At 35.8% G+C, this 11,118-nt stretch overlaps 1 protein-coding gene across 1 annotated transcript in view; it reads right to left on the bottom strand.

Annotated features, from left to right (window-relative positions):
• Window positions 1-228: 228 nt before the first annotated feature.
• CC2D2A (coiled-coil and C2 domain containing 2A) overlaps window positions 229-11,118 on the bottom strand; it is a gene marked incomplete at its 3' end in the record, with an annotated part of 16,633 nt that continues 5,743 nt past the window's right edge. The window contains exons 6-12 of the mRNA XM_010179607.1: window positions 9,722-9,853; window positions 7,709-7,918; window positions 5,473-5,579; window positions 2,430-2,570; window positions 1,859-2,015; window positions 1,023-1,258; window positions 229-406 (exon numbers count right to left, since the gene is read on the bottom strand). Of these exons, the coding sequence (XP_010177909.1) occupies window positions 229-406; window positions 1,023-1,258; window positions 1,859-2,015; window positions 2,430-2,570; window positions 5,473-5,579; window positions 7,709-7,918; window positions 9,722-9,853 (1,161 nt within the window). The remainder of the gene's footprint in view (window positions 407-1,022; window positions 1,259-1,858; window positions 2,016-2,429; window positions 2,571-5,472; window positions 5,580-7,708; window positions 7,919-9,721; window positions 9,854-11,118) is intronic.

Below are 11,118 nucleotides of genomic sequence, written 5' to 3'. Positions count from 1 at the left end.
TATTTACATATATTTATACAGCATAAGCATAAAAAATGTAGCAGCAAAGTTGTAAGTTTGTGACTGGAGAATTCAGGGATGGGTAGAAGACTGACGATTTAACAGAAGGTCTTTCACAGGCTTTTCAGGCTTTACAATACTACCATAAAGCAAAATACATGCATTAGAGTAGTAAAATTACATTTCATATTATCTTTTTAAAAGTTACTATGATAAATCATTATCTACCTGTAGTTTCAAACTCTCTGGCCAATTGAATATTTGTAAATTGAAAATCTGTCCAAAGTGAACTCTGAAATCTGAACTTATTGGTCGGGTAACAGTCCTTGATACTTCTTTGGAGTTGAAAAGGACTTTTATAAATGCAGAGCGTTTCTTCACATCTTCTCGTCGCAAAACTTCTGCTCTGTAAATATGTCAAACAAGCTGTAATATAATTTTTAATAACATTTTTATTCTTTGGTTACTTTTAATGAGAATATGATTCCTCAAGGGAAAACAGAAGTCACCTAAATAAAGAAGGTATTTTTCTAAAAATGTCACTACATAGGCATGACTTTAATACTGTTATTTAACAGTTGCTTTATCTTCTCATGAATATAAAATGATTTTAAAACGAACAGGTCAAATTTTAGATCCACTAAAGCCACCTCCATATAAAAGTATTTATTTAGGGAAGCAAAATTTGCTTCTACTCCTTTCCTCCAAAACACAACAAATGATATCAAATTAAGAGTTTGAAGTTTTCAGTCACTGGGAGTAGACCAGCCAAGCAATATTCCTTGAACATGAATATCCTATGAATATGAAGCTGTTTGCTGAATAGGTATGAAACAAAACAGTTTTTAAATGACTAAAATCTACAAAATGTATGTTGAATTGCGTGTGTAAATGTGGAAAGTAACACTTTCGTGAGCACATGCTTCTGAAGTTGTACAATCAATCAATTAATAAATAATAGCAGAAAATAATGATAAAAGTATATAACAACACAGTAATTTGCAAGCCAACATTGATCTTACCGAGGACACAGCTCAGTTGCAGTTACGCCTCCTGACAGGACCAGTTCAGGAATTAGAGCAGGCTCTCCTGGCTTCCTTCTGCAGTTGTCAGCTTTTTCTCTAACCTGTTGCTCTATTTCCAAGCTGTTGGCCATTTTAGGTGGGATGGGTTTTACACGTTTCTCACCAAGATCACTATCTTCTACTGATTCTTCTTCTTCATTAATGTCTTTTTTCTTCTTTTTCTTCTTGGACTTCTGTATATAAAAATAATTATGTTCTTCCTGAACATGTTTCAATCAACAGACTTTTCTCTCTTTTGTTCTCTTGATTCACAAGCAATAAATATGTATGAGAAATAACTGTATAATTTTAAAATCACAACACAAGATTTTTCTCACTCTATAGTACTACTTCAGATTAAGAATTCAGCAATGCATTCCATTCACATGCTTCAAAAACATAATATGCTACAAGCAAAACATTTACTTAACCTTCCCAACCAACTTACAAAATGAGCATGTTTCTTGAACACTCTGCATAGCAGCTGTATGAATTACCCAATTCACGAATTTGCCTACTTGACATCTAACCTGTATGAATGAACGGAAGTACTACTGAAGTACTGAAAATCAATAGCAGGAAGACAATGCTCCACAAAAACATGGCACATTTTAATCTTTTAATTAGCAAATAATTTACTAAAAACTTCTAAGTCGACAGAATGCGTCCAAACACCTTACAAAATTTATGCATAACTATCCTGAAATTGATTTTCTTTCTGTGTTAGGAGGAGAGATTTTGAACACTTTTAGTAATAATTTTATTTTTTGTAAAACTGAATGATTTAAACAAACCTGTGTCTTCCTCCAGGATTTCCACTCTTGAAGCTCAGTCTTATACTCTTCCATTTTCTTTTCATATTCTTCCATATATTCCTCTAGTAACTCATTTATCTCAGCCTGAATTTCTGCTTCATATTCTTTTTCATCTAATCTCTGATCAACCTCTTCCCTTCAAAACAACATTTATCAACATATTGCATAAATTAAGGGCTACAATTAAGTCTATAATACATAACATGTCTACTTTTCCATGAATTAATTTCATTATATCAAAAGTGTGTTCTATTTAAAAATACTAGCATATATAGTCTAAAAGTTGATAGCAGATAGTTACTTTCCAGAATGAATATAATTACCTTTCCTTCACTGTAGAAATGCCTTGTCTTACAGTAATTACCTGTTATTTTAACCCTCCTTCCTCCCCAGACTCAAAAAGAACAGTGGCAGGCTCAACCAGTGCCAGACACTACTCAAATTCTTACTTTTGCACCCTTCATATCAGAATTTTAGTTCCCAAATTGCCTAATTTTATTAGAAGTCCACAGCTGGCAAATGAAGTACAAAAAGTGTTATCAAAACATACTTTCTCAAATAAAGTTTCATGGGTGTGTTAGTAAACTTCTGAAAGTCACGGAGGGATTTAATTTGTTTCCAAACTTTTATAATGGTCTTAAGCAACATTCTGTCTTTTTCTTGCTCAGCATCACGAAGTCTTCTAGTTTGCCTAGAAATATATATACATACGCACAAAATCAATCAGAATTGTATAACTCAGTGGAACAACAGAGTGAAAATTTGCGATACGAAAAGCCAAGCAATGTGGGTTTCAATTTGATTGATGGCTGCAGTAGTTTATATCCAAGAAGCATAAACCCCAGAATTGAAGATGGTAGGATTTGGTTTCCTTCTGTACTTTAGTCTTTTGCATTCTGGACAATCTGACTTCAATTACAGTTCATTCTCTAGAGATCTCAAAGTTTTCTGAAATGCTTATTACAGCTGTACATCATTAAAAACATTTTAAAGTCAATTCATGTAAACAACACTCCAGGAAACATACAGTGCTCCTATGAAGTAATGCTTATTACAATCGCACATTACAAAATACGTTTCAAACTTCACATGCTTCTAGCACCAGTAAAAAGGACCTGCAGAGATGAAGTAATATAGTAATGAATGAAGTAATGCAAGTCCTTTGACAGCCATAAAGGATTTTCAACACAAACAAAATTAACAGGGTGCTTTTTTTTGCCCCAGAATTGGGATTTAACATTTCCAGCCGCTAATCTGTTTGCAAAAGAGCTATTAATTAGTACTGTTAATGACCAACACACACTCGTGATGTAAATGTCTATGCAGCACAAGCACAGACTGTTTCCAGTACTATCCTGCTAGCTAAACATGTCTAGTAAAAATAATCTGATTAAAAAAACCCACAAAACCAAATAGAAGATGTAAGCTAACACATTACTACTTGTAATGTCCAGAGATTGTGGAAGATGGGGAAGCTGAGTTAGAGCTGAGAGAAGAAATACATCATACATTGTTTAAAGGAGTAAGCAAATTTAGTAAAAACAATAAGCAAAGATGAAATACAGACTTTCCAGAAAGCAGTATCAGTAATTTCTCCACTTCAATAGCTAGTAGTTTGAATATTACTTATTCATGCAGCTTAACAACCTTTTCTTCTTTGTTTATCAGGTGAAGCTAGAAGATGAAGCTTAAAGACATGAGGAACATAGAGGTCAGTAATTACACTTATCTAATGGATTTGGAAGTAGGACCTTTCCACAGAGAATCACCTCTGCTAAAATACATCAGCCGAAGAGTCTGAAACCTGCCATCTGCAGCATATGTTGGCTGCCTCCTCAGCAAATGAAGACAGTAGGGCTGAAATTGCTAATTTGCAAAAGTTTTCTATATTCAGATGACATTTCTTCCCCAAACGAAGGGAGAACTACAGCTCTGCTCTTCAGACAGCAAAGAGTACGCATCAGTTATGTTATCGGAGGGTTGAGGAAACGATTATTCTCCATGCAACACCCTGTTCACATCTGTAATTTCTCATGAGTGTACTACACTGACCATCGGGGAAATGCAATGTTAAAAGAGAGACTTGTCAGGTCAGATGCTTTTATTAACATGTGGTCCAAGTTAGTATTAAACACCAGGACAGTAAAAATTCCCGAGCCCATCTGAGCCTTGTATGTGCAACAGCTTCCAACAACAGAGCTGCAGCCAGAAAGAATTACAGATATGAAAAGCCCCAGAATAACTGCAGCCAAGCTCATCTCACACTATTTACACAACACTTACCTCACTGATTTCAGCTGAGTTTCTCCTGATTTATAATGGTGCGACACTAAATTAAAGCACTCAAGACCTAGAAAAACACTTAAGATATCCAGAGGGAATATTCTATCTAACTAGAATTAACCTGCAAGCAAGCCTCAGGGGTGGTGCCAAAATCCAAGAATCTCCTTCCCACAGTGAACTTTCTCATTGCTATTCCCACTGTTTCCCTGGTCAGAGTTCCTGTCTCCAAGGTACTGTAAGGTAACTGCACACCTCCTGCTCCCAGTCCTCTCGCTAATGTGTTAAGAAAATATTAATAAAAGCTACTCCTTTTTCAAAGGAAGGAAGACTTTGTCCTTCAGTATAAAATAATGCACCATATACTTCTATATGTTCTGCACAGACACCAAAGTATTACAAGACAGCACACTTGAAGGATGAAAATCTGAAGAAGCAATTCCCAAACTAAAAGCAGTGAGTGGATGTGTAAGTGTAAGCAGATGTAGATTTCAAGGCTGAAAGTAGAACTGTTATTAGAAAAAGATTTTTTAAAATACGGTATTACTCGTGAACCACTGAATCGGTCTAAACTTCTGTTTATTTAAATTAATACATTATTGTCTATTTTCAGATCATGAAAAGCTTTTAATTTTTATTAAGTATCTACTAGTTTAAAGGCTGTTCAGCATGAATGTCCAAAATAACTTAATTTTCATCATACTGCTTATACTTACAGCTCACCAATGCCCTTCTGCCAAAAATACTACTAACTTCCACTACCAAGCCAAAAACTGTAATGTATTTTTACTACCCAGTTACTGTCCATGAACAATAACTGTAGTCTTGTAAAACAAAATTCTACCATTTTCTGTATATTAAGCCTTTGGCAAAACCATGGCCAAAATACCTAAGAATGGGAAGTGAATCAAGAACACTTGTGTTATGAGGAAGAAGATGGAAAAAACCAAGAGGTTTTGTCTGTTCAAAGAATTACGTCACTTACATTGTTGTGAGAGTTTCACGCATCCAGCTGTCTAATGAAGTCTTATTTTAAAATTTAATTGTGCAGGTACACTATTTACACCAGTAGTTACTAAATAATTAGAAAAATTAATCAAATTACACCACTGTTGAATTAAGATTTCAGCCTAAGCTATATTTTCTTCATTTTTTTTTTTTTACTCAGAGTAAGAATTCTTAAGTCCTCAAAATTCTTCTAGAGCTATTTACAGCAGAATTTAAGTGTCTGACATGAATCGTATTCTGTAGCAGCATGGAAAGGAAAAACAATACAGTTCCAAAAGTCAATGATTTAACGAATCCATACCTACCTGATCTCAATTTTGTATTCAGGTATGCTCTGTTGTGCCACAGGACTAGGAACACCAGCAGCACCACCGTCTATACTACATTGCACAGCATTCCTCAAAGCATGCAGCTGAAATGAACAAGCAAACAATTACCAGATGGTTTGATATTTATGAGGCATAGAGTGTAATGCACCTTGACGTGAAAGAGATATTTACAACGTAACAGAAAACACTGAATTTTCTTGATCCTGTATTTACAGGGTTTTGCCACGTCTGTGAGGTCCTGATGACTGAAATTCTCATTAGGACCCCATGACATATGAGAGAGATTTACTGACTTTGATCACTGTGACAGATCTAAACAAGGGGACAAGACTGATCTGGGACTACTCTGAAAGCTCAGCAATCAAAGTGGTAGGAAAAAAAAAGTGAGTCTGCCAAAAAACCTCTTCTATAAAAGGTTTTCTGAGACTAGGATGGGCCACTGAAGGTAACCCTAGAAAAATAACAAAAATGAGTGGATTGTGGATTTGATGAGTGTCTTACAGAAACTGGGCACTTTGCAACAAAGCTTTCAAGGACAACATACTGCAATAACAACTGGAAGAAGCGAAGGTCTATGGACAAGACAGAACTGGAAAGAATGGTATGGTTCAAACGCACTTTTGGAGCCATCTTGTTGAGACAAGAGGCCACCACTTCAACTAAGATGTGAAGATAGGCATCAATGATTATGTGGAAGATGGACTTCTAATTCAGGAGAATGCAAAAATATGCACGGCTGTGAAGACAAGAGAATGTAAAGGACTGGTTAGGAGACGAGAGAAAAATAAGGAACAGCAGTAGGGTAGGAGCTAAAATATTAGTTATTATGTTGCTGTAGACCTCCTTACGGATAATACAGAATGTGAAACCACAACGGTTAATAGCAGTACAGGAGATGAAAGCAACTACATCCAAAGTAGAAGCAATGAAATTACAAATCAAGGAGCAAAGATTTTTGTAAAACAAATCTATCAAACTGGAGAGATGATGTAACTGGAGAGCAGGAAGCATACAGCTAAAAACATACACAAGTAACCCGAAATTGAAATTCACTGGTATAAAAAACAAATTACATTGAAAGAAATTTTGAAAGAATAATTGAACACATGGAAAGCTACTTGTATCATCTGGGGCACAGAGTCAGAAAGTACAGTTTGTTTAGCCTGCCAAAATGAGGACTGAAAGGTGATGTATTTTAAGATACTAAGAGCAAGCATCATGAGTGGATAAGAAGTCCACTGGGACATGGTGGGGAAGGAGCGGAAAATGGAAGAGGATCTGCATAGGTTTAAAAATAATTTAGCTGCAACAATCTGGACATTAAATAATGACTGTTAGAGGAGACAGGTTTCCAAAGGGCATGGAGGACCCAAACGTCCTATTTCACTCTTTTATGGAAAACTAAAAATAATACTTCAAAAGAAATGACAGACAAAATATACCAAAGAATTATTTTGAGATACAGTATGAAATATTTGTCCAGCATTAGAGATATAACCTTATGCTTTATACCAAATCCAGAAGTATCTGCACAGCACCTACTGACCCTCATTACAGTAACATAAAAATGATCTTGCACACAATGATCATTTTTCCCTTATAATAGTCCTTTAAGGTAGAGAATCATCATCACCTTTAATTTATGGAAATCTGAGTTTATATGTAGTTAATAAATCAATTTTTAACAGAGCAACCCTACTGCATAGAGCTATGTCATATCACAATATTTACCTCACATTTCTAAAGAATTGTTATCCTTTCAGATTTCAAAAGTATTTTAAAATGCTTTAAAAATATTTTTGTGTGCGCTGATGCTATCAGAACTGTACGAATCATGCCTTGTTACAACCTTGAATGCTGTCTTATGCTGTCTGCCTCTCACAGCCGCTATAAGCAATCTCATAGAGTACTATCCACTGGAAAACACTTTGGATACTCTAAAGGGGTACTATGTAAATGTTACTGTATTTTAACAATTATATTTATTTTACCTCAGAACCTGCACAGAGTTCATTTTAAATAGATCAAAGTCACGCATAATCTTAAAAATGCAGTTCTGCACTGAAACGCTTCATTTCTTCTCTTCTGACAAAACATCATTCATTACATACAATTAGAATTTCATCGCTCTACTCTGAAGAAACAAATTCAGCCTTTACCTTAAACTGTCACATCATTATCTCAGTAAGGTATGGTGATGCTACAGAAATACCTTGTCTGTGAGAAGTCTGGTAAGATTCTTCTGTTTTCTTGCTAAATATTGATCATATAACTGAGCCAGTTTGGCTGCTAACACATGCTCACGGCTAAAACAGGGATGATGGGTGAATATCAGTCCAGAAATATCAATATCCAATTGAAATGGCCCCTGAAAATCTCCAGGTCCAACGAGATATTGATTGGCAGCTGTCATTTTTATTGCCTGAAAGAAAAAGAATAAAATGGATTTACAAGCTCAAACAAAACTCTATCTTTCAAAGTGATTCTGTGACAGAAAATGATCCATTTAGCCTACATCTTGACTACTGAGCCTTAAACTGTACAGGCTTCTGTGGTAGCCTCTTCGCTTTATTGACAAGTGGGTGCCATAAAACCACACAGGTATTCTATACAACAGAATTTCAATAGCCCACAGGAGGCTGAAATAAGAAGTCATCTGCCTGTACTGCAGGTTTTGCTGAGCAATGAAGACGAAGACAATGAATTGGAAAAAGAAAAGCCTGCTCTCTTTTTACAGTTTAGTATCGCTTTATTTCCTCTTAGATCTGAGCTCTAAGACAAACAATCCAGCTCTCAGAGAGCAGCTCTCCTTGTAGACCATTTGGATTGTGCAGAAGAGGAAATATATTCTTTGCTTTCCCATTCTAAAGCCAGGCAAGTTCATACTAACAAAGCCCAATTACAGTTTTCAGCAGCAAAGCTTAAACAGTCTGCTTTGACCCACTGCAGCCAAAAGGCAATCAAGGCTTGTATCTTGAGGCTACTGAAATCAGAAGAGAATTATAGGTGCTTCCTGTCTGAACGCTGCTGCTCCCCTCCTAGAATTCTTCAGATATTCTGGTACCATAAAGGATTAAGTTGTTAGTTATGTAGTAGTCACTACAGCCCCTTCATAAGAACTAGAAAAAGTGGGATTGAGAGGGGATTTCAGCTGTCACATAGCTCTTCTACAGAACTGATATAAATGGCCACGAAACAAACTTATGTCCACCTCATTCTTCCACATTCAGTTTCTCATCAAAATGTTTAATATGACATAAACTGTCATAAAAATGACAGCTTTGAATTCCTAATGCTTTAGCTATTTTTCCACTCATAAAGGACCCCTAAGCTTAATGTCTTACTTTTAGCAATGATTTGTAAACTTAGTGCTCTGGAAACATAAGCTCTCTTGGTCTATCAGTTTTACTAAGATCTAAGCAGCAACCTCTTTTCCTGTATTCTAAAACACCCTGCACAGAACTGGGATACTGTGCATCCTGAGAACTGCATATTTGTAACCAGGATCAATTAAAGGGCAACATTCACATCTGTATCAACAGCAGCAGACAGAAACACTTCTATGTCCCAGAAGAGCAATCTACTTTCAAGTCTAAAAAGTCACAGTTTTTCCAAGAGGGTAATAGAGTGCTAACAGGCAGAACAATTAAAGCTTGCTTAAAGCTTGCTGAATGGTTTTAATTGAAACTTTTTTTGATTTATACTGACTGCATTCTGCAACTTCTGTTTGCCAGGGAGGTATGATGTGGCTGAGGGAAAACAAAAAAAAAATCCTCAAAAAACAAGATCCAAACTGATGCAACATAACTCAAAATTAGTTGCTTTCTACAGGAGTGAACTCCATGTAAAGACTTATTTTGGAGGAGTTTCAATGCTGTAAAATAACCATCATGCAATACCCTACTTTGGCATGAGAATATCCATGGGTGCCTCACAGAGACCTTAGTGACTCACACACTTGAAGCAGTTTGTCATGGACTGTCACTTTACTATTTTAACCAGTACTATCAGCTAAACTCTTTGTCCTTTTGTATGTGTTATTCTTACAGAAAAATACAGGTGGAATATAACTGAAAAAGCAAAGCACAATAAAAGACCAGTTGTGGAACCCCAGGAAGCAGTCAGCACTCATTGTTCTTAGCACAAAACCCTTCAGTTCACCAGTGTTTCTGGTCCAGAACTCAGATAGTGGGTCATGGGAACCATATATATGAAATATACCTACCTTTCCATACACTGTTTCAAGTTCTGGTGCAATGCCTTCTTCCAATGAGAATATCGGAGGCCTAGTATAAGACTGTTTAATTGGATTAGGCAATGCTAAGATTTTGCCATCATCACCAAACCACTCCTTCCCCTATAAATAAAAACATAATTCTATATTGTTTCATACTTTATATAGAAGTAACTGGCAAAATTGTAATTTTTATGAAAAGTAACTGCAGAAGAAAAGGTGATTATTAATTGCCTGTGACTGAATTAATCAAAATTTTTCTAAGACACCAAAATGAAATCCTCAAATATACTATAGGTAAGTTTTGAAATCAAAAGACCAAGAGCTTGCCCAAATTTTACATATACTGAATTTTTTCCTTCAACATTCAGTTACAGACTTGAAAAGAAAACAAAAATCAACACATCACTTAACATTTAAATGCCATGTTTTCTTAAATCACTAGAATTGAAAAAATTGTAATGTTTCACACAAGACTGCCACCCACATCTTTAAATTGGATTATAAAAATCATAACGCAAAGAATTAAAGAGCTAAATGGCAGCTCAGAGAGATAATTTATCAAAGCACCTCTCAGCTCTTCCAGTCCACAACTGGAACTAATTAAACAGCATCTATGAAAGCAGATGACGTAAGTGTCTTATACACCAATTGCTATCCATGGCTTCACGTTACACACCGTCCTGATTCACCTCTCTGCTCTTATGACCTGGATTCAAGAATAGCTTAAACCAGCACAGCTGCTGAAAAATGCTGGCCTGCCCTCTTGTTCCCACACCTGGTTCAAGCTCACCCTAGAACCAAACACTGATATGGTAACACAGTGAAGCAAACCAGAAAACATCAGTTGATGCTGGCCGGTTAAAAATATTAGACCCAAATATTCCCAATCTGATCCACAAAAGTACCTCTGCTAGCCCACAAAGAATTCATAGAATTGTAATAAAATGTAAAGGGCAACTGCTGTATAGCAGCTTAAATCTACACTGAACTATACACATCTTACTGTGTATAGGAGGATAATATAGCAGGATAAAATATATCCAAGCCACCTTCACAGGTGCTTCCATAAGTCATTTTTAAAAACCTAAAAGGATTCAAAAACCATCAGCTATACCAATATTTAATTACCCTTACAGTCAAATCAGTAAATTGCTACAAGTCTGTTACTCCGTATTATCTTCAGAGGACACAGAAAACAGCCATTTCATATTGCTTCCTTTTGTGACGATCTCTGAAGAAATAGTAACGAGTGACCAGCCCTTGCATAAGTCTTCATACAAACCACTGGTTCTCATAGCATTTTATTAAAAAAGTAAATTATAATTACCCCTATTGTAGAGAGAGCTAAACTCTGGCACAGACAAGTGAAGTGATTTATTCTTCAG

Source organism: Mesitornis unicolor, unplaced genomic scaffold (genome assembly GCF_000695765.1).
Source record: "Mesitornis unicolor isolate BGI_N332 unplaced genomic scaffold, ASM69576v1 scaffold9642, whole genome shotgun sequence".
In the NCBI taxonomy this organism is placed as follows: Eukaryota; Metazoa; Chordata; class Aves; order Mesitornithiformes; family Mesitornithidae; genus Mesitornis; species Mesitornis unicolor.
The sequence above is the reverse complement of the archived record's forward strand: the minus strand, read 5'-3'. Positions and strand labels throughout refer to the sequence as shown.